The sequence below is a fragment of the Poeciliopsis prolifica genome, unplaced genomic scaffold (genome assembly GCF_027474105.1).
Source record: "Poeciliopsis prolifica strain line A6 unplaced genomic scaffold, Auburn_PproV2 SCAFFOLD015, whole genome shotgun sequence".
Taxonomy (NCBI): Eukaryota; Metazoa; Chordata; class Actinopteri; order Cyprinodontiformes; family Poeciliidae; genus Poeciliopsis; species Poeciliopsis prolifica.
Window position 1 is genome coordinate 3378593 of NW_026562390.1, and position 24544 is coordinate 3403136.

At 36.9% G+C, this 24544-nt stretch overlaps 1 protein-coding gene across 1 annotated transcript; it reads right to left on the bottom strand.

The window, feature by feature from the left end:
* Window positions 1-739: 739 nt before the first annotated feature.
* On the bottom strand, window positions 740-24147 carry musk (muscle, skeletal, receptor tyrosine kinase). Its single transcript, XM_055040723.1, is given in 17 exon segments — window positions 740-3843; window positions 6195-6343; window positions 7995-8189; window positions 8277-8451; window positions 9315-9489; window positions 13402-13490; window positions 13577-13600; window positions 14039-14232; window positions 14345-14623; window positions 16648-16663; window positions 17106-17265; window positions 19376-19500; window positions 19617-19758; window positions 20544-20671; window positions 20755-20906; window positions 21901-22027; window positions 23920-24147. Coding segments are annotated over 17 exon segments (2901 nt in total). The 5' UTR covers window positions 23990-24147; the 3' UTR covers window positions 740-3142.
* Between the last annotated feature and the right edge of the window lie 397 nt (window positions 24148-24544).

Consider the following 24544-nt stretch of genomic DNA (forward strand, 5'->3'; position numbering starts at 1 on the left):
TGCAACCTGCACCACTCAGAAAGTCAGCGAGTTTATAACCACTGAACTTCAAAGATTCACTCGCCCAAAGGAGAATATTATTACAGTGAAACAGGAAGGGATTCTTAACTCTAATAATGTTGAGATGCCAGAATCCAAGATGCTTTACCCAGCTGTGAGAAAGGTTAGAGCTTCATTTAAATAAACCGTTTGCGTGGAGGACTGAATGACTCAGTGTGAATGAAGACCATTTAACTATGTAGCTGTCTCTGTGATGCATTTTGACAAAATTATTTTGAAGACAGAGAAGTAATGAGGACACAAAATTATCTGCAGTTAAACCAAAAAGACTTATTTATGAGGGAAAAGCAAGACAAGGCAATGAAAGAAAAGGCAAGGCAAGGAAAAACCTGAAATAAGGTCCAGATGTTGAGGAGGTGAAAAGTGAGGCGACATAGGAGGAAGTGGGAGAGGGAGAGAATGAGCTGCAGTTTATGTCGAAAAGAAGAGGGATGACCGGTCCAAGGCCAAACTCCTTGCTGCCTTGTCCAAACAGTTTACACTGGGCATCCCCAATCTGCATACACACATACACGCGTATAGACACACACACCCACACGCACACACCCCCACACACACACACACACACACAAACACACAGAGTGCACTGAATCCATGAAGCTTTCACAGGCACACCCATGCAGTGACAAAACATGCTGGCAAAGATGTAAAAGAAAAAAAACAACAAAAAAAACAGAACGTGATGCAAGACATCTTATTTATTTGTACATAGTTACGCAAGCAGAAATTAGATTTACAAAGACATTGAATTGCACAGTCTTTTATTACTAAAGGCCACCCTTACAAACCCTCTTGTGGAGAGAAAATATCACTGCACCATGCGCATGTTGAAATGCTGGCCTTATGTGTTTTCTGAAGGAATGATTATGGATTAATGAATAAGAAAATCTGAAATAATTTCTTAAGGACTAAAAGGGCATGTTTCATAATGCTGTATTTTTTAGATGTACCTGCATGCATCTCAGTTTTATTATTATTATTTCATTTTAACCGGAATTTTGATGATTTATCTCTGGTGATGAGCTGCAGATCATAAAGTTGATGACCTGGGCTGGGCCTGTCCAAGATGTGACGTGACAAATTGTCGGTAAAATTGTGGGATGATTTTATACCTAAATCAATTTTCCCATGGTATAAAAGTGAAGGCTAAGTATCAGTATATCATGCACTAAATGATACATGGAATATTTGTTTATTCATAGGCGATACAGACATACACACGTACTGTATATCATTTTGTAGAAATCAAAAAATACAAAAATAAATAACGAACTTAAAGCATTTTATGAATCGTAACAAATAAAAATAGAACGCCACAAATTGGAACTGAGAATTTAGAATTATTTCTTTCAAATTATGTGAATCTCTCATGTATTCAATTCTTCCACAATGTATGTAAGAAAAAAAAATTCCGTGCAAAGTCTTGTCAGTTTGATATGAACTAAACCTTTGCTTAAAAAAAAACCAAACCAAAAAGACATTTTACTTCCATAAAAGCTATTTCAGTTGCCCCCTTCAGACAAATGTTGGCTTATTCTTAGTCAACTAATTTTTAAGGAGCCTAAATTAACAGATCTTGCCAAGTGGTTTTGCAGAACAACCATTAAACAAGTATTGAAACATTTTATGAACAAAACTCACTGAATTTTGTTTTTCTTGCAAACTTGAAAGACCATCAAAAAACCAACAATGAAAACAAGAAACCTCATAAAAATTCCTCAAACTGGAATTAAAACGTATATACTTTAACGATCAGTGTCAATTAAAAGTGATTTTGTGCCACTGTGGAATAAACAGTTTCTTTCATAGCAATGTTTTTAAAAAAGGGAGCATGATGTTCTTGAACTACTGCCCTTTGTCTATTAAATGACATTGATCTGTTTAATGCTTCGAAATTCATAAAGAACAGAAAAAAAACTATTAAAACCAAACTGATAAAAAGCAAGATTTAAACAACTCTTGTTGAAATGATTAAAAATGACCATACTTTTGAGATTCAAGTCTTTATAGTACATGACAAGGGACTACAACTAGTATTATATAAGAACTATTAAAAACCACAAACATATATTTCCAAAATGCGGTACAAAAAACTAACAAAAAAGGTTAACTCAGCTGCATTCAGAGCTTGACTTTTTTTCATCCCATGCAGATAACCTCCCAGCCTTTTTAATATAGTTTTTTAGAAACTGACTAACTAAACTGAGAATAATTACAGTAGTCTAAATACAAATTTGCAATAAAATAATAAAGTATTGGATTGTTGTTTCTATTAGTGCTTTTTCAAATGATCTGTGGGCAACTTGATGAAACAAGACTAGACGCATGCTGCTGATGTAATACATGTAATATCCACAGTTCTGACTGGTGTGAGTCCCTCTATGTGACCTCCTCTGCTCAGTACTCAGATATTCTCAGATAGCTCTTGGTGTAGAAGAGAGCACCTGAAACATTAGTCATTCAAGTTTATAATGACTAAAGCCCCAAGTTTTAGAAGCAAGAGAAAAACCTTTCTTAAAAAATTAATTTTACACATGTGGAAATATGTTACAAGCTGAAAAATATCAGTCACATCAGAAAGGAAGGCTTGGTTCACATACTAACTTTAGCCTATCAGCATGGCTCCTAAAGAAACCCTTGTCAATAGTTTATTAAAGACTGTATGTCTGGGCAAAGAAACATTATAAAGCTAGATAAAATTCGACAACATTTGATCAGAGCATTGGTTGTCATATTCAAGTTAATCATTTTCTTTTGAAAAGCAGTTCAGATCAGGTGGATCAAGCAGAGAGGCAATTTCTTATTTTAATATTTATCCTATGTGAGATTCTCTTATAAAAGGCTGGTACATCTATGATTTCAGGCTCCAAAATGGAAAAAAAAGCTAAATAGAATGAATAAAGCATAGTTTGTCATTAAAATAGGATAGGGGTTAAACATATGATGCCCACCCAAGAAAAATAGGGCTAACAAAGTCAACATTATCAAGTGTGACATTTATCCTTGTTCTCAGTGACAAATTATAACTACAATCCCAGTTTCCTTGGTGCTTTCTCTCATGCAAGAATCACTTCAATAAAAATTATGAGTCAGCTTCTGGTTCTGCATTTGCACTCAGGCTGTTTAGATGCATTCGCTCCAGTATCCGATGTATGCTGCTAAAGCTTGGCCTGTCTGATGGGTGGGTGCTCCAGCACAGACGCATCAGATTATAAAGCTCCAGGGGACAGTCCTCAGGACAGGAAAGGATCTGACCATCCCTCACGTAGTAAATAACCTCCTCGTGACCCATTCCGTAATATGGCTGCATCCCATGGGAGAAAATCTCCCATAACACCACACCGTAGGCCCAAACATCTGATTCGGTTGTGTAGCGATTGTAGAAAATCGACTCCGGGGGCATCCAGCGGATGGGGATTGCATCGTTCTCGTTGGCTTTGTAGTAATCAGCTGAATAGATGTTTCTGGAGAGGCCAAAGTCTGCAATCTTCACAATCATTTCTTCTCCAACCAGGCAGTTGCGTGTTGCAAGGTCCCGGTGGACAAACTTGCGCTCTGACAGATAGGCCATTCCCGCTGCAATCTGTTTAGAAACAGAGAGCTGTTCCGGACAGGTGAGAGACGCTGACTCTCCCTCTGAGGAGAAACTGCGAGCTGATAGGCTAGCCCGGCTGATGGTGCGCACAGACTGGGTAGGAGATCGGCGACGTAGGAACTCATTGAGGTCCCCTTGGGCCATGTATTCAAACAACAGACACATCGGCTTACCCACGGCACAGACACCTGACGAAAGAACAAACAACGTCCTTATAATCACAAAATAAGCGAAACAAAATATCAACAAAATAAACTTTTAACCTAAAAAACAAATTTGTTGTATTTAGTGTTTGGAACATGCCAATTGATCTTTGATTTCTGTTGTGCCGTTGAACCTGATTTGTCCTAGAGAGGGTTGAAAATACCAAACAGGGCCTTGAACTGTAGTTCTATTTTTGCTGATCTGTACTCAGTTTAAGATATTCCATAAACTAATAAAGTTTGTAGGTCGTTGCCTTAAAGTGAACTGTGTCAAGAGTATCTATGATTTACTCTGTTTCTGTTTTTGCTTTTGAAATGAATGGCTCAATGACCTTCTGGTAGCAAAGTTATTTGAAATGCTTTCAAATGTTGTTTTACCCCACAGAGGTTTACTTTCATTTCTTGTTGAGATTCCAGATTATCCTTCAGAATAAAATAATGTCAGGCAGGAATCCACTGAGGAACAGGGTTTAGATGAGCAAAACAGTGAAGGCTGAATTTATGAAATTATGAGTGTAAAAAAATGTTCTGCTATTATTTTAAGCAATGATTTCAAATTTGATGTAATATGTGAGTCATGGATACTAAATTATCTTTCTCTGAAATTTAGTCTTTGGTGTATAAACAAAATATTCAAAAAATCACCTCTCTTATATTTAACATTTGGCATTACATCTCAGCTTTGTTCTGATAAATGACTTATTTGATTACATCTCATACGAAGGTTTACTGATTTTGTTGACAAAGCCACAATTTCCATGTGTTGTTGCAGCGGATATGGAAAGTATCTACAGCACTTCACTTTTTCACTTTTTTGTGTGGCAGCCTTATTTTAAATGTTATTAAATCAGTTATTATCTTCAAAATTATACACACAAGTACCCCACTAGCATAATGTGGGTGGAGAGGGATCAGTTTTGGAGGGTTTATTATTATTATTTATTAAAAATAGAAAAACAAGAACCATACTTTTGTAAATGTGATTTTTTTGTTTTCTAAGAATAATTGATAGATTACTTGATTACTAAAATATTTGTTTACAACAGCCCTAGTGGTCAGCAGTAATCTTAGTTGAAAGTCAGCTTAAATGCTTCACTCCACAGCTAAATATATGAAACTTAAACTGAACACCTTCATGCATCAAAGCAAAGACATGCCATCATATGTCGTCTCTAAATTTGAGTCGTTCATCTTATGGAGACATATTTTTACACAGCAGTTGCAGTGTATTATTAGCTTTGAGGGTAGTTTGAGGTTAAGGAAATAATCTAGTGATCGGGATTCTAATTCCTTGCGTAATCTATGGGAGACCTAATGAACATGAATCAGTCAGTCAAAGTTGAACCGAAGGAACACATCAAACACTGTAGGTCTCTGACATTGAGGAGGACTGAATGTTCTTTTAAAGATATTTCAGAACCAGAGGAACAGTGAAACTAACCTTCTTTGAGCAGTCAATGACCGATGGCTCTGTTTATCCTCTGCAAGTACCAAAATGAGCATGCTATGCCTCTAAATGTCTTCCTGAAAGTATGTTTGGATTTGAGCTGTTTGTCTTAGATAAGATCGGCTGAATTAGTGGAGATAATGTTTAATGGAGGCCATTTGTTTTACACAGGTCAATAAAAGCACATTAGTTGTCTTGCTCCTTCATGGCAAACATGAAGCAGCTGTCTGAAGTGCATTTATGCCGAAGTACTAACGACGTCAAAAAAGTTACTTAATTACTGTATCTGAGAGGACGCTGGAAATTAAACCGATTTGAAGTGTTTCTAATCTTAGACAGTATCAAATATATATATATGTATTTTTTTCATTTGGGTTAGAGGTGATATTATTGCCTGGTTAGTATTCAAATTCAAACATGAATTTGAATCGGTATCAAATTTTTTCTGAATAGTTTCAAGTCTGTTCTTAAGACCTTGCTGGCTCTGCGAATTGGCACTTTTGTTACAAGGTAAGTGGTATAACTAGCCAGATTTTTCAGTTCTAATGAAATAATCATTTGAGAACAATACTAGTTCTCATAACAGAAAAAAATATAATCTTTTTTTTTCTAGACACAGTAGCCATGTGTACAGAAATATAAGTATTTTGTTTAACTTGTCATGTTCCTTGACCTTGTACTTATTGTTTTATTTGCTTCATTTTTTTCTGTCTCTTCTCTGTCCAACTGTTTCTGTTTCTCCGTTTTATTGTTTTTGTATTTGTGCCGTGTTTTTACTTGAAGAATACCCACTGCTTTAACAGATATCCAATGTAAAGTCCAGCTGTGACTGCAGTCTGGTTGGAACACACTCTTCCCATCTCACCATTTTCCACAGAGACCTACTCACCCAAAAGTCGAACGATGTTTGGATGGTCGAATTCGGCCATGAGCGCCGCCTCCCTCTGGAAGTCGTTCTGCATGTCAGCTGAGGCTTCCTCTTTCAGCATCTTCACAGCAACCATTGTGAAAGGCTCTGGCGGCAGGAGGCCCGGTGCTCTGCAAGAATTGGAATGCGTTTCAACGTTCTTTAATGATTTATACAGATTGTTACAGAATTTAGTGTTTTCTGTTTCTACAAAATTACCTAATCCATGTCCATTTTCCCTAACTCTATGTTCTATTTTTAACATTTTTACATTCGCAAAACTGTCTGCTCTAGACACAGTCTAAACTACTCTACAAATTAGCTTGAAAAAGCCTAATTCACAATTTCATCAGTCCATACCTCCATATGATTTCCTTGTTTAATAACCACACATTTTCACCTTATTTTAATATTCTTAAAATAAATATTTCTGAGTGCTAGAATCATACATTTAATTTAATATATTGCAAGGATTCATGACACAATCTAGTTGAATGAACTGTGTTTCTCACACCCATTTTCGCCAGTTGACCAGTTCACCTTATGACCCCTGATCAAATCAACAGACTGACCTCATTGTTTGCGTCTGATAGACTTGATCACCAGGTTTGCTCTTTCATCTGATTTATGAATCCAGATCAGAAAAGAAGAAAAATTGTTCCAAAGAATGAACGTAATTGCTCCACTTTGTAAAGTCTTTCTATGGGTAAATTACAGAATTGGAAACACATTTTCTGTGATGCATACAATCACTAAGACTGAAAACAGCCTTTTTAGGCTCTTAGCCCAATGTACGCACTCTATCCACTCTATTTGCTTTCCAGTGTGGGTGTTGAGGTGGCTCTCCGAACCTCTGTATATAAAAAAACTAATATAATGAAACATTAGAGTTATCAAGTTTCAGAGAAAGGATGTGGTTTTCGATTGAAGACATTTTAGGCCATTTCCATTTCCTGGCAGGGGTTTTAGATTGTTAGGACACGTGTTTGATTTCGTTTTGTTTCAACACAGCCGAATCATATGATTGAATTACCTCTTTAGCAAGTCTGGCATAGGCATCGGGTTTGTAAAAGGAGTTTGCAATGAGCCATTCATTTGATTCAGTTGTGTTGGATCAGAATGCATCTAAAACCTGCAGGACAGTAGCTCTCAAGGAATGGATTTAGAAACTCTAGTGCTCAAGGGGGCTTTATAGGAGGGAGATTTTCTTTTTCGGTTCTATTTTGCATTTAAATATATGTTAAAAAGGTTTAATTTCCACCCACTCTGCTTCACAAATTTAGTTTTCAATAAAAATTACTATAGCATAATGAAGATGGCATCCAACGCCCTGCGAGAAGAGAAATACAGCTAAATATATTTCAGGTTTTAAATACACCCAGGTACAGCTTGAACATTGTTGACAAATCAGTTGTTGACAGATTTATGATTCAGTAGTAATAAAACTGCCTTGTGACTCAGGTTTGCTGTTTGGTTTAATGGAGATCAGTGTGAGTCTGTGGTATCCTGCTGTGGGTTCAAGGTAAAGTGAAGGTGACTCCTATAACAGCTCCCCTTGTGACTTTGTGAATGACGCATTGGTTCTCAAAATGACCAGCAGCCTGGCTGAGCTAAGATAACCTCTCATCTGTCTAAATCCTCCTCTCTTTCCTCTGTGTGAGAACTGTAAACATTGTCACCTAGAGCCCTTTTCTGCTGTTGGAATATTGCTTTATTACATTGTTGTCCACTTGAAGAGACATTGTAGAAAGTACATGTTGCCCTCTTTGATCATTCTCTTACCTGGCCTGAAAAACACGTCCAAACGCTCCCTCCCCAATGTCCCTGACATATTGGATATTGTTGCGGGGATACTCGAGGGCCAGCAGCTTTGAATTCAGCAGCAAAGGAACCCTCTGGTACATGGGATTAGGATGGAGTCGATCCAACAAGAGCTCAGATGGAAGCGCGCTCAGTGTTGGGGTCCCAATCTCTCTTCTGACAGCAAGGGCATATGAGAAAAAAATCAGAAAGCATGACAGCATTTTTCAAGTTTCTTGTCTCTTCTTTTAGTTTTTTTCTTACCTCTTTCTTTTCCTCCACTGTTTTCTCCTCCTGTGACAGCCAAGGATGATAATTGTGAGGAAGACTGCAGTTGCCATTGAGGTTAGGACAATGACAATGACAGACATGGAGTAGGCTGGCGATGATGATGTCGAGGTGGGAGGGGGACGAGGGACTGTCAGCTCTGGCTTCCTCACTATAGAAAACAGTAGAAGTAAAGTCACCAGTCCATTGATGTACACAGTAGAAGCTAATTAAAAACCATTACCAGGACTTCAAGAGGACATGCTAAGATTAACAAAAAGGGGATGACAGACAAATCCAGATGTATGAAACAATATCTACACATAAATCCAAGCAGTTTTACTTTGTATTTGACAATCAACATGGAAATGAGTCCTCTGAGGACTCAAGGTATTCAGAAATACCAGTTGCTTCTAGTGACATGTCCAAATTTAAGTGAATAAATATAAAATATAAGGTGAACAAGTAGTTTGCTTTTACAATAATCAAAAATGATCTCTATGTTACAAGAATGGCTACAATCAGCAGACAAACTGCCGCTGTGCCACACTGAGACCAGCCACAGATGTTTGCATGGTTTCAAAATTATTGTTCTTTGGACCTGAAGGTGGCTGAAGAGAGAGTCACAATGTTGGACTTTTCAATCTTTAAATTCATATTATTGTTCCCTCTGTGAAATTTGAAATACCTTCCACGAAGGTTACAGTCATCGTTGCAAAGTGTTTATTCATATAGATGACATTTCTTCATTATGGGTTGCTGTTGAATAAAAATTGCTTTCCCATCAGGAACAGTTTCCTAGCATAAGTTTTATATGCCAGCCAGCATTTCTGGAAATGTGTTTGCGCCAGTCAGTAAGATAACACAGGAGTTCAAACATTTTAGGGTCAACTCATTATTGATAAATCCTGAGATTGGAGTCACAAATAAGATATGCAATATTTCTGTGCCAATGAAGCCCCTGGTGTGATTTAAAGGTAAGAGAATGTTAGAATATCTACTAATTAAGCAAATCACAATTAAAAGCAAAAGAACCTGGTTCTGTGATTATTTTACCACACTGAGGCACTGCGCAGTATTCCCAGCGTATATTAGGATCTGAGGTGTAACACCACGGCTTGTCACTGATTCCTCCAGGATTCCTACAATAGTTATTTGAATTCATCAGCTCTGGAATGACATCCACCGATAGGCGGTGCTGGTGGGGAACCTACAAAAAAACAAAACAAAACAAACAAACAAAAAAAAAACACATTTTGTAAGTAGAAAAAGATAGAACTATTGACATTCCTAAATTTTCCAGTGTAACACAGATTATAAAATCTTTTCTTTTCAGAAAAATAGCACATAATGTGCAATATAGTTATAGCTCAACAACCACATGGCATTATGTTTTCTGTTGAGGATTTTAGGAGCTTCTTTAGTGAGCCTGCAGTTTGGTCTGCCAAAAGCCCTCTATACAATAATCATCTGAAAGCAACAGTCAAATCAAAGTCTGACTTGTCTCATTAGATTGTGTAGAGCAAATCCCCAAGGCAAAGTATCAATATGGCAGTGACTCCTAGTAGAGAATAGGACTCAGTTTTTATCCTCTGAATACATCCACGTCTCACCATTTTTACATTCCAGACGTTTTGCAGCACTTTAGGAAACTTAAAACGTTTTTACGGTGAACTTTTTTTTTGTGACATGAAATGATTTCCACTAAGCACAGCTGGTGGCTTTTCAGAGGAATAAAAGAGTGATAGTACAGTGATTTATCAAACTGTTCTGCTCAGGTTAGTTTAATCATGCGCCATGATGTCATAAACAACTTTAGAAGGTGGCGTAATCTCACCACATTAGCCAGCTTGTATTACCTCATAATAGCTATAACTTAATCTGCTGAATAATTCTGAACACTTAAACTGTTCATCTTGTGCGAAATGAGAAATGTGCAGCTGAATGCATCAGTCTCTTTGAAGACGCAATTAGTGACCGTCCACCGCATTTTATTGGCTTTTTGAGTGCAGCAATCGTCTGCATGACTCATCAGATCTAACGGCAGAATGAGGAGAAATTTGTCAGATTTTCCACTTCTGCGCAGTGACATAGATTCGACCCCATGCCAGTTTTTAACTTTATTATTCAGACCAAAAAGATTGTATCCCACTGTACATGAAACACATGCCTCAATATGAGCTCATTTTACTTGACTTTACTGTGGAGGGTAAGAACTGTCCCTTGGTGCAATAGCATGTTGGATGGTGTTTATGTGTGAAATTTGTTTGATGCAAGATAGATTAATGAAAAGACCAGCACACAATGCAACATTAAATGAAAGCAAAGACTGACATGATTATAATTTACAAAATTTTCAGATGGGATACTTCTGCTTTCACACAAATTAGCTAGCTTTCACACAAACTCTGCTGGATGGACTAAGTTTTCTTCACTTCTCAAGGAAATTCTATATCACTGATATGAAATCAGGAGCAAGCATTTTCTGTTTCAAATTATCAAGAATAGGAAATCAGAGCATAATCTATTAATGCTGTTTCACAACCAACATACACCAGCAAAAAAAGCCAGAATTTTCTTTTCAGCATGAAGTTCTAATCTTTGCTCAGATAAAACAAATGAAAGAGAGTTAGCTATTAATTTCATTCAAATTCTGTTTTTTTAATAAAGTATAAAAGATGCAATCCTCTAACCCATTCCTTCCTCCATCCATGCAGCCAGCTGCAGTGTTTTATTATGTTGGGGTTTTTTTTGTTTTTTTTTCTACATCTCCCAGTTATATCCTAGCAGGTGTTGTTTTGCACACTTGGATTACTTCGGCAGGGTGACATACAAGAAAAGAAATAAGTGCTTTTGAGCTAAACAGTAATGAGATCTTTCTTCTGTTTGTCTGTTTTGTTGTTTGCAATTACATGAAGCACTTCATATATGGTAAAATTAAAGAGCACAAAATAGTGATTAAGGAATGATCAGATCAATCAATGCCCTTTGGAAAACTATTCCTGTAAAAACCAGGCCCCTGATGAGATTACAATGCTTTTAAGGAGGAAATAAAAGTCTGGTGCTTCCCAAAACTGTAGGGACTGTCATCAACATGCATCAGTCAAGTTTTAAAGCTTTTGTTTTCATTAACGCTTATCTATAATATCACAATCTAGTTTTTTCTAAGCTTGGTAGCCTCAAACATTTACTCACAAAATGGGTCAATTCATTGGAAAAAACTGTTATTGCGTTAGATATTCCCAGACCATTTTGAGGAGAAAACAGATCATTGTAACTGGGCTGACTTCAGTTGTCTACTGCAGATTCATTTTAAATTAAAAATAAATTAATAACAGATTCATTTTTATTCACTAAATTCCTCTTGTGTTGAATCTATACATACAAAAGTTTTAGGTGTATACGAAGGCAGAAAAATTAGAGTAATATGTGATCACTGGTTCAAAGCAACAAAAGGTTACAGAGAATACACCAACATCTGAGTCATATTAGACTGCAATTGTTTCCTCAATTGAGCGAACATGTATATAAATATAATGCGCTCTGCCATGTGTGTATGTGTGTGAAGGAGAGAGAGAGTTTGTCCTGGAGTCTGTTTAACACATGCGTGTGAAAGCTAATTGCTTCCAGAGGTTGGATGTGACATGAGAAGCTCCTCCCTCTCTGCTGACCTGGCACCAACACACACTCCCTCACACACAACAGTGCACAGAAGAGCTGTAACGGCTCACCCAAAAAGACCCTATAAGTGAGGAAAGCAGTAAAAACATAAAGAGGCTTTTGGGCAGCAGAGTGTGTGTTTGTGTTTAACCCATGCATGCCTATCCATATGCACTAGTGCTTGCACTTGTCAGCGTTTTGTGTCTGTGTCAGTTTTTGGGTAGATATCTTGGATGATGAATATAAAACTGATCAAAGCATCTGGGAAAATCTTTTGGCTTTGGATTCTTGGAATCTCAGATGTCCTTATCCCTACAGTTTATCCACGCTCTTGTGAAAGCACCTAGCAGGCTTGTGGATTTTCAGAGGTTTAAGAGTTACCCAAGTAAGAAGGGAAGGGGACAAGCTAAAACTTGTTTTTTATTCTTGTGCTTTTATGAAGTAAAATATAATTTAGCTAACTCAGATATTGCTGACTAGATTCCTTTCCCACATATCAACTTATATCTGAGCAATATCAACTATATTTGTTGTATTTTCGAAATGTTAAGCTACAACTTTGTCATATAATGATTTAAGTATTTTTCAACAGCTGCATGTTTGCTCTACAGGCCAAAACGATTCATTTTAAGAGATTCAGATGTCCTGAGGGGGTGATTGTCCAGTGACATGTTTTGTGGAGCTTACTACCGTCTCTCCCAAGGCGTTGTGTAACTGTGAGAGCAAGGAATGCTGGGAATGTTCCTAAAATTTTGGTTCAGATATTGTGGAGTTTGTGAAGTTCATATTTAATAAAAATAGTGAAAACATGTCATATCAGTATAAGTTTGTTAAAAGTGAAAATAGACCATAAGTGTTGAAGGCTAACAGCTTTTCATAGGCTTCTTTCACTGATTAGCATTTGAAAACAATTTAATCAGAAACTGTATATATCAGTTATGTATAAGACTTTGTTAGCAAATACTATACGTCCAACATTTCACAAGGAATAATTATTACACAATGCTGCAGTTTTGTTTATCTGAACAACCATGTCTCTGTATGGAGTTTGTGACAAACTCTTTTGACCAATCCGACTGATGCAGTAAATTTAGGCCACATCACTTCATAGACATCAAAGTGAGAAACTAATAATCGACTGATCGAGACTTCAAACTGATTACCACCCATACCCCATGTATGTCCTGTCACCTAACATCATAACAACACTAAATATAAGCTGCTAAAATTCAAACTTGAAGCTTGAGCGGTTTTATTACTTGTTAAGTCTTTTTAATTATTTGAATGATTTACTAAATTAATGTGTTCTTTGAAAGTGTCCTTTGAATTTGGACACAGCCTTTGATTAGGCCCTTCTGAGCACCTTTTCTGGCTTTTTGAAAACCTTAAACATGAGCACAAATTGATAATAGCAGAGCCGCCAATTGATAGCAGATTTGCTAAGTTGTTAATGTTTGCACACCTGTTTGTTCCACGGTTGACACTGTATTCCAGATCTTGTGATATTCACATTGCCTTGGTAGAAGCGACCTCTGCCATCATAGCATGTTTCTGTTGACAACAAAGAAAACACTGGGATTAGGACACTTGGTGTTTTATTGCAGTTTCTCTCTTCTGATTTCTTTTTTTATACTTACTTGTTATCTGATCTTTTCGAAGATCTGAAATTACAAAAAAAAAAAAAAAAAAAAAACATCTAACGTTAAAAGGAAGCATTACTGGTAAACTCATATTATCATGAACAATTATATTAAATTGTGATATGACACTAAGTGGTAGAAAACCAGAAATAGAATAGGATGTTGGAAATGATCTGCTTAAAATGTGTTTTGTTTTTATTTGTACTTTTTTTACAAAAAAGCTATATGAAAAGGACATCAATGCTTAAACTGTATTATCTATTACTATTGCATGCAGATTAAACTAAAATGCATATTTAAAACTCACAACATATACCATTCTGGCCTTTGAGAAATTTAAATCTACGCACAATCACAACCATTACAAATATACTTACATATAGAAAATCTATTAATTATCCTTTTAGCTGAAGTGTCACTAAGTAACACTCATCACAGTTTTGAGATGTCATATCTTACCTACAAAGGGGATATATGTACAACCATATGGGTCAGTGTGAAGACTTGGTAAGGCCTGACAGTTGGGTAGCAGTGAAGTGAAAATTTGGGCCCCGGTGACTGAGCTTAAGAGTCCAGCCTGAACTGAACCAGTCCCCTCCAGTGTCAACCACTCCTTATGGCAATAGAGCTCCTTCACTGCCAGGCAGTGCTCTCTGTTCCAAAAGTGGAGAAATTCATTTAGAGGATTACATGGTCTAAATGTATTTACTGCTCTTCGCTTCTAATTTAGAAACAGCCCAAAGGGAAATGTAGACCACAGAGTACCTGCAGACCGGTTTAGGGGCCGAGCCACCTGATGGGTTGCAGTCAGGGAAGGCAGAGTGGCAGAGCAGTGAGAGTGCAGCTGGGTTGCACAGTTCGTTGAGGCCTTCCAGCTTAGCCAACCAGCTCTGAACCAGGTATTCCTGCATCGCTTCAGAATCCAAGAAGGACGAGTTGATGAAAACCAGAGAATCGTCTCGAATATTCGTTCGACACGCATCTCCGCGATATGCACTGCAGTAGCCTGTGTTGCCCTTGTGACTGCCTGGTGTCTGAGGATTTCTGTTGAAAAGAGAAAAATAGTGTGTGAACAAGTACTTGTTCTCTTGTGTCTCTTTTTCTGTTTTGTTTTTGTTGTTGTGTTTGGACAGTTTATGACTGATCAAAATTATATTGATTTTAAGTTTGCACTTTAACTAGACCACTCCTAACAAATAGTGTTTGTTTTAACTTTATAGACATAGACTTGTATCAGATTGTTATTCAAGAACTTGTAGTAAAGAAAAAAAAATACATTTCCCAACTCACCTGATGATGAACAAAAACACTTAAATAAAAAAAAAAACTGGGGCAGTCTCTCTTTTACTGCTTTGGTTAGTAAAAATATGAGATGCTTTTCACCTGAAATATCTCAATATGATCCAGATGTTGACGATGAGAGTAACTGTGGAAGGTTTGCATGGATTGCATGCTGTCTGCTAGACTTCCTCTCTGCCTTGTGAATGAACATCTGTCACATTTTATGTAAAAACCTGCCTGTGTGCCAGACTCCCTCTACTCCTGTTTTTTTTTCTTGGTTCGATGTTTGCGATTACTTCTCCATTGCCTGTCATACCTTCTGGCATAGGAACACGTTTATCCCCGTTTGTCATTTTGACTCCCTCATACGCCTACATGTAGAGCTGATGGCTTATTTTCAGACCCGGGTTTTTTGTTGTCATTCTGTTTTACCGCATTTACAAATTCCAAATATTGCCTCAGGGGAAGATTGATGCTTGCGCAAAGTTAAAATCAAAGTCCATTTATCCTGTTTTTTTCCCCCATTTGTTCTTCAATTTCTATGTTCAACTGTGGTTGATGTCAAATCACAGTGAAATGTTACCATTTATTCTGTCTATGACCTGCAATCTAATGCCTCTTATGCCCTCAACTTTTGTCTTCAAGACAAAAATGCACTTCCTAAGACTTTTCTACTAAGTCTGTGACTTTTTATGTGTATTAGTACAGCTACAATTGTCTCTGCAGTACCGTATTTAAACTATAAAAAGTTAAAAGTTTTGCACAGGGGTTCATAAAATAAAGACTGTTTGGCACAGTCAACAAAAGCAGTGAGGTGGAAATCACATTTTAAGAATGAGCAAACTCCAAAAATAATCTAACAATAAAAATAACCTACTGTGCCCTCAACATTTATAAGAAATGTCTTAAAATGCATAAGTAATGAAATGGCTACCCATTGTTCCAAATAGGAAAGAAAAGAGAACATATGACCTTGCTTGCATGGGATGTTGATCTTAAGTTTGAAAATAGCAACATCAACCAAATTCAACATTTCACATACTTAGTCAAAATAATCTATAAAAGTTCAAAAACAACTGCAACAGTGACAAGCAAGTCTAAACGAAGACTTCATATGAATTTGGTGGAATTTGATGAAACGTACCTGAACTACAACTGGAATGCCGACTGATCTTAAAATTGGCTGTAACATAAGACAAGACCTAAATATGTAGAAAAGCACCTTACTCACACATGTTGTCAGTTGGATCTGTGATGCTGTTGGCCCCAGTGCATGGCATCATGAACTATTTAAAACACCAGATGGTCTTAAAAATCAGTTGTGCTGCACGAGTGAACTTAAAATGGGTTCTCATTGTTCCTCAGAACCAAAATCAAGCTTTTTTCCCTTTTTTATGACTCAAATCGCAATCCTCAGACTTAAATTAAGACACACACTGGCCACTTCACTCAGTGCATCTGTTCAATTGCATATGTACAAAAACAGCAAATCATCCAGGTGCAGCTTGATGCATTTAGTAATCTAAATGTGGGGTAGACATTCTTAAGTTAAGCACAAAGTGAAAACTTACTAAGTTGTAATGAGTTGCTCCCAAAATTAAAGTTTTTTTTTTGTTTGTTTGTTTTGTTTTTTCTTTTATGTTCAGTCCAAAATTAACATATAAAGTCTTTTAAAAGGCTTATTAAACATCTCTACTAGGGGTGCTGGACATATTTACAAAGCTGTGTACAAAAGACATTCAACACATTAAGAAAAGACCATAAACTGAAAGATAAAAAAAAGGCACCTTTCTTACCTCCAGTCTATAGGAAAGAGGCAATGTCCAGAAGACACCAGTTGAATGAACCCGAGTTGAACAGTGAGAACAAAGACACAAGACAAATGAAAAAGACAAAGTTGATTCGTATGTTTCAGTCTGGGAGAGCAAATAGCAGCCATGGTGCTTTTCTCTTCAAGTCATGGTAATCTGTGAGGGGACTGAAGGACAACCAGGTGGGAGCAGAGTGTGTATGTATGCAGGTGTGGTCACTGTCATTTGAGGACGACTGTGAGCAGGGTGTGTTTAAAGCAAGAAACAGCTGAAGCAGCATAAAACACGACCATCTGGCAGCTAGAACAACACAAATAAGCAGCTGGTCACAACGACCACTCATCAATAAAACAGTTCAAACTTCTAATAAAAAGACTTCAAGTCTTTTTTTGTTGGGAGTTTGATGGCAATGAAAACTATTTTCTCTACATTACCTGTTACAGTGACTCTGGCACTTTTTTTGACATTGTTCGCTCCACCGCTGTGTCTGTTGGAGGCCACGCATGTGTATAATGCTGACTTAGTCACCGTTACTTTAAGAACGGAGAGTATTACATTTCCCTCCAAAGTCTCCTCCACAGAGGCGCCTGACACCTGGAAATGAAATCATACACGAGAGAAAGGTTTATTGGATACAGATCAAGTCATAAATGCTCTTTTTTCAGTTTTTAGTAATTCACGTGAATATTGTTTTAAAGTTGTTGTTTTTTTTTAATCAAAACATGAGTGTCATGTAAGTGGATTCTCATTTTCATATAAAAGATGACGTATGTAATGTTGTGCAATGAGGGAATGTGTGAACGAATGAGGCTAGGCTAGCTGCTGACATGTGGCTGTGTCTATGTTTGAAGTTGCTTTTCACACTGTCTGTTTTAGGACCCGGCTTTGCTGATATTAATGGCCTTAACAAGCTGCCAGAAAATCACCTCCCAAAGTCATTTTAATCAGCACGCACAGACACGCGCAAACAGACCTAGTATTTACAACTATTACGGGCCTATAATCATGTTGTAACATCCTGAACTATAAAAGACCCAGACGGTATGTGATGTAAGTCATACGCTTAATTGTTTGCATGAGGAAAGTCTTGTGTCGTCTTTAAAAATATGACCTACTTTACATTCTGCATTAGTTATAGTCAAAATCTCAGCGATTTCTCAGGCTTTGATTCTAGCGTTTACTCTGAAACACTTTGAGCCAATTATGAAACAAAATTCTCATATTGCTCTATCATTTAATAAGACTGACATTATTATCTAACTTGATAATAATGGGTATTATTAGATAACTGTGATGAAATCTCTTTAAAGCTTTGTCGCCACGATGAGAACTCCCTGCTGTTTATATCCCTGATCCCATGGCCCGTCTGAAGGCTCACTAACTGCTGAATCAAGTGCAAAAAGCAGATATCAAAAGCAACAAATGAAAGTGTAATTTCTGTTAGTTATTAAGGGGAAGGGATTCAACATCTGCATTCCTACAATCTCACAGCTGCTCAATCTGTTTTAGTTCTGACTCAAATAAGCGAGCCCTTTTTTCTGCACCTTCAAAAGAAAAATATAAATGCCAGAACATAGTACAGGTTGAATCAATCTCAATTTGTATTTTAATGAATGCTCACTGCATATTTTCCCACTTCATGCCAATGTTCAGCCCAATAAATACAATTAATATCCCCCATAAAATCTGATACCTATGTAACATGAAAAGGATTAGAAGGTATTCACCACCGGAGATCAACTTCAAAGAGTAGCTGTTTAGGGTACAAGTCATACATGACTTCTCCTGTCACCCAGGAGAGAGTATTGTTGAGTTCTGACTCAAATAAGTTTGAGTCAGAATAGTATTCAATAGCTATTCCTTTTTGCAATTTAAATAAGACCTCAGAAGCACTGCTACTGTAGTTAGCGGATCCGGCTGTACTGTTATGCTGTGGAAATACACTGAAAACGTGCAACCTTTCTTTGAATGAACATCTATCTATCATAAGATTTTTATTTTTTCTTGAGATCATTAAGTTATCAGGAGAAATTTGGTTTACTAATTGTGGAGAACCAGAAGCTTACTGTGACCTAAAACCAGAAGAAAGGGAAACTAAAATAGAACGTGCTTTTGCAAAATCCCACTAAGGTTTTCAATGATTGTGAGATTTTAGAAAAGTTTTGTAATAGTAGCACCATGACAAGACCATCATTCCTCTCCAACAGTAAGTAGTACGGAGGTCAACAAAGTTATTTACAGAGTCCATATTTTAATTACAATGCCATTACTGAAAGTATACTTCTTGTTAATAATATTTTTAAAATATAATTTAAATCATTCATTCAACCACAAATAGAATCTCCACATAGAAGCAATGAAGTGTCTATTTTTTTTATTATTATTATTTGTAGTTTTTTGTTTGTTTAATTAAATGTCAGTGAGTGGCAAAAATCACTTTACATTCAAAAGTATTTAAATACAAAATAACAGGTAATACATAAAAAATAATTATCTATATACTTTACTAGATGTCTAAATATGTTTCGACATCATTACTTAAATTAATAATAACAAAACTGTATATGCCTCAATTTATTGTCTGCCAATGCAAAATGACAAATAATTCTGCAGACAATAAGAATGAAATGAGAACCAGAAGAATTAATTTTAAATGTGTTCATGTTTACATGTATATGCACATGAATTAGGTGCAACCACTCACAGTATTCCCATTTTCCAGCCAGGTGATGGTGGGAGTGGGATTTCCAGTGGCATTGCACTCCAGGGTTATCTGACTACCATAATCTGCTCTCTTCTCTTTTGGAACTCGCAGGAGTCGTGCTGGAGCTGAGCAGATACACAGAGTGCTAGATTCATTTAAACATAACAGTAGAAAAAAAGTCATAAATTCAGCTTGCTTGAAATGAGTTTAACCGAGCAAGCGTAAAAAGTAAACATCATACTTTGTACTTCAATGGTGACAGGCTTTGAAAAGGCCAAACCAAAGCTGTTCCTTGCCACACAGCGGTATATCCCAGCATCCTCTGTCTGGATCCTATGAATTTTTAGCGCCCCATAATCAAGAATGGTGATGCGGTCACTGATCTGGAAGAAATTTGTATAAAGTGTAAAAAGTTTGTTTAAACCATTCAGTATTCCAAGATCATATACGAGTCAGGAATAACATTATAACTATTCAAAAGTTATGTAAACACCAACGCTTCCTTTATTATCAGCCCTGTGAGTGGGTGAGATGTATTAGGCAGCAAGAATTTTGCTGTCAAAGTATTATTTTGACACATTTATTTAAGGAAATAAATGTGAAGCAAAAATATTTTGAGTTTAACAAGCATATTGGGTGCATAGTGAAGCAGTCACGGTAAAAGCAGTCCATTGTGGTTGTGGTCTTTTTATAATTACAATGCCAAACAGCAAGCATGATTGAGGATTTGAGAGTGACAAACTTGCAGCGTTTACTTGCTCCCCAAATTTTCCTAATTTAATTGCATAGCTTTGTGATACACATCTACTAATAAGTTCAATCTGTCAACATCTCACACCTTATAGCATTCATAAGATCTGCTGCTAACATCTTGGTGCAAGACCCCAAATCACATTCTTAGATTTCTAGAGGTGTCCGTGTTTCTTCAGTTTTGGGCTGTTTTAGCAAGAGAAGCAGGGCCCACCATACCATTGATCAGGTGGCCATAATGTAATATGTCATTGGCCAAGCAAAGACAAGCAAAATATAACAAATTAATGGGTGAAAACTATGTTGCTAGTCTTCACATAATTTCTCTTTTTGCAACAATTTGTCATTTTTAAAAAACACATTGGCCGGCCATCAACTTTGACAGATATCATGTTAAAAATATACTAAAGGTGCTTACCTTGATGAGCTCATCGTCTTTCAGCCAGGTGACATCTGGTTTGGGATGCCCAAGGGTAACACAGGGCAGCACTGCTTTAGATTCTATCAGTAAAGTTACGTTGGTAGGTTGACGCTTGATCTGGGGCTCTGGTTTAGGGAAAACATTAGGGTTCACAAAGTTTTTATATACTCTTTATTCTAAAACTATAAACTTTTAGAATACAGCTTACTCATCTTCAGCTGAAGAGCTCCACAACTCTTTGCAGCTTCTCCGATGCCATTGCTGGCAATGCAGCAGTACTCTCCGTTGTCAGACTCTTTCACATGAGGGATGGTCAACATCTGGCCCTGCTCCTTGGTAAGGTATCGGTTGTCATAGTACCTGAGAGAGCAAAAGGGAGTGTGGTGATGAAGTGAACAATTTAGACTTTGTTACAACTTCTGAATCTTCTACTTTTACATTTTACAGACCACAAAAGAACCGGTTGCATCTGCATTGTTTTGACAAAAATAATCTGTAATCAGCACATTTATGTGAGTCTTACTTTTAGTACATAGTCACATTAAACTTTAAACCTAGCATCTGAGATTACATTTTTATGATATAACTAATCCTAAATTAAGAGTTCATATTTCAGGTCTTAAATCTCTGTTGCAATGTTCTGCTAAAATCTCATTTTTTTATAATTGTTCACACTATAATTTTAATGTGATCAGCATCAGACTCCAATGTGAAAAGTCTGGGGCCCTTCAGTGACCTGCATCTGCAGGAGAACATCTGGAATCTCATGCAGCATTTTGTGTTTGTACAAGTTACTATGGATGTCAGCATGGTTGTCCAAGTGCAAGCTGGCAAAATTATGACTAGCTCCATTAATGATGTCTGCAGTAATGCTCATAAAAACTGCTGTGGTACAATTTATTTAGGAGGAAACCAACTCTGGTAATAAGACACAGCATCTCTACTTGATTAGCTTTAAGGACAACTGTTCTATACAGACTGTAAATAATAAGATGCAGCTGAAACCTGCAAATCCAAAAACAACACCATGTACATGTAGTTATTAATGAAGTCAAAATATCCTGGCATGAGTTTCATTGAGGAAAAAAAAAAGGACTTGTGCTGTTCATGCTGTCATGTAAAAATATGAGTCACATCTGTGTAAAACAACTGGAATATATTCACTGTTCATTCGTGATTTTGGATTTTTATATTGTAGCATTTTATTGCTTTCCTCTAAATTATCAATACTAACTAGTTCTGTCTCTTCTTTCTTTTTTTTAACTATGTATGTAACATGTATATGATGTCCCTATCAAAATGTGGTTACTTTTAGAAGAGAATCCCTAAAATGATCAAGAAACTATAAACTTACATGATTGGCTGATTGTTTTTGGTCCATGCAATAGAAGCACTGGGACTTGACTCCACCTCACAGATGAAGGTGGCATTGTGATCAAGAAGAACATCCACTGTGTCTAGTAAAGTGATGATACGAGGTGCTAAGCAATAAAGAAAAAAAAATAGAAAGCATTCTGTCACACAGCAATCTAAATTCATTAGAACAGAGGAGATTCACACATTTGTTGAAGCAGCTGAAAGAAGTTGCTCCTTTTCCACAGACTGACAATGTTTTATTTAGTACTTTTGCTTAGTTTGTTTGAATGTGCCATTTTAACCTAATTACAGTCATACCCAACTTCAACTTAAGGATTTCAAAAATACAGATGATAATGCCACATGACAGTAAAGTGCTTGCAATCACTGATGTGTGTGGGAAATGCATCAATCCTGCATTATGCCACCATGACTGAATCTCAAGTAGACATTAAATATATTTTAACCTCATAATCAGATGAAAAGCCATGTGTCAAGTTCATCCATTGCAAACAGTACGTTCTCTACATTCTGTTGTCAGACTGCCAAAATTTTAGTTCTATTTAACGAAGAATAATCTTTGTACCTCAGAACATTTTTATTCACTAAACCAAAACCAGAAACGTTTGATCTTTTGTTTGTTTGTTTTATCTTTGTTACATAAAGTATGAAACAGCAGGAAACTTCTTAGAAAATGATCGCTTGAAGACAATGGTCTTCATGAGGTAACAGTAACCGTTTACAGTTGGCCTCAGATCAGACACATTTGGATTTCCTTTCAGCTTAGAAAAATCTAATACACAAACAGTTCAGAAAACAAGAAGGGAAGTGTGCCAGGATCATCAGCAACAAGAAAACATATGAGAGAAAAGGATAACAGTAAAAGCCAATGTTTTGTCTTTTTTAAAATAAATATTTCTAAATGACTTAAGTGAAAGAATTTAGCTCTCACATTGAGGGTTTGGGTACTGCTCGACTACTCGGCGCTAAAAAAGTTAGTACCAAAGATTCTTCAATGAGCTGAAGTGTTGGCTTTAAAGATTACTAGCATCTCAGCTTCCAAAGCCTCTTTTTCTTTTGAATATTCTAAATATGCTCTGCATAAAAAGAGAGAAATCTGCAAAAAGGCCAGTTTTCCACAAATAATTTGGAGTTAAATTCCACAGAAAAAGCCAGGAATAGGTCAACCTACAAATAGTAAGTCTTACATAGGTGAATATCCACTGTGTATTTTTTTACAACCTATGAAGGATGTCACCATTTCAATCGTTTTGGACAATTTTACAAAACGGTGCTAAAGAAATTAGAGCGCAAGATATGATGCCATTTATTGAATCCCTTTTCTATGACTAATGTTTGTATTCATGTGAATTGTAATTTAAAACAAAGTCTGTTTTTATTTCTAAGACAAATATGCAATCCATCTTTAGGTGAACTCTCTTTTTTTTATTATTATTATTAATTTATTTTTTTTTCCATGCAGTGTCCAAAACTTCCACCATGTCACATATTGTACAGAAGCTCCTGTGGTTCTCTGTGGACAGAAAGGCCACCTGTTGCTCTCTGCAGCTTGCGGAGGTGCTCCACACTTTCTCAGCATGTCTGCCTCCAGGCTCATGAACTGTTTGCGCTAGCATTTGATATGGTGCTCATATCACATGTCTGTAATCCAGCGCTTCTCTCACTGCTTCTAACCATGTTAGATGTGATGCAGTTGCCTTGTATACAGCTGAAGTGCTGTATATTAGAACGTGTGACACACCTGAGGCTTTCAATTTCCTCTGTCACAAATTACAGACATGGTATCCCAAGTTGTAGGAAGGAAATGAAGATAATCAAATTTTGGGTAAGTTGGCCTGCAGACACCAGCTCGTTTTTCATGCTGTGTATGAAGGTTATCCTGTAGTTCACTGTATTTATACAAATATTTTTGGACAGTTGCAGGAAACACCATCATCTTTAGGAAAAGACAAAAACACCATCAAGCACCAGGATCACTCAAGAGTTTCTGACTTACCTCTCTGTGTGCTGTAAGCCGAGATGACCAGAATCATTTGAAAGGCAAATATTTGCTCCAAAGTCTTCATTCTGGCTCCAAAACGACTAAACTGAGTAAAACATGTGGTCGAGGGAGCAAAATAACAAACTGACAGCTAGAGTCCCATAGCAGATAAGGAGGTGATCTTGTTGCTTCACTCTGTGCCTGGGACAGCCAGGAGCTCTCTATGGGACAGCTCTGTCACTCTGTGTGCACGCGTGTGTGTTTTAGCTGGGTGATGGACAGTGACAGCTGCTTAAGTACAGCTGGGATTTTGCAGCTATGCTCTGAGCTCGGATGGCTCCTAACACAGCATGCGTAGTGGTCAACAACACTGACAGGACACTTTATATTTATTCAAAATAAATCACACTGGGATGTTTCTGTTCCCTGTCAGGAATCTCGCAGAAGAGAAGCACAACAAATTTATTGAAGGATATAAATTCAATCGTATCAAAATTGTGCCTAATTATTGTTATCAAACAATTTGACATCCATACCGCTGATATTTTCTACAAACATGTATTCACACAAGATTGTTATGCAGCTCACTGCTTAATAATCTGTCAAGCACACATCCAGGATACACAGAATCCAGGAGACA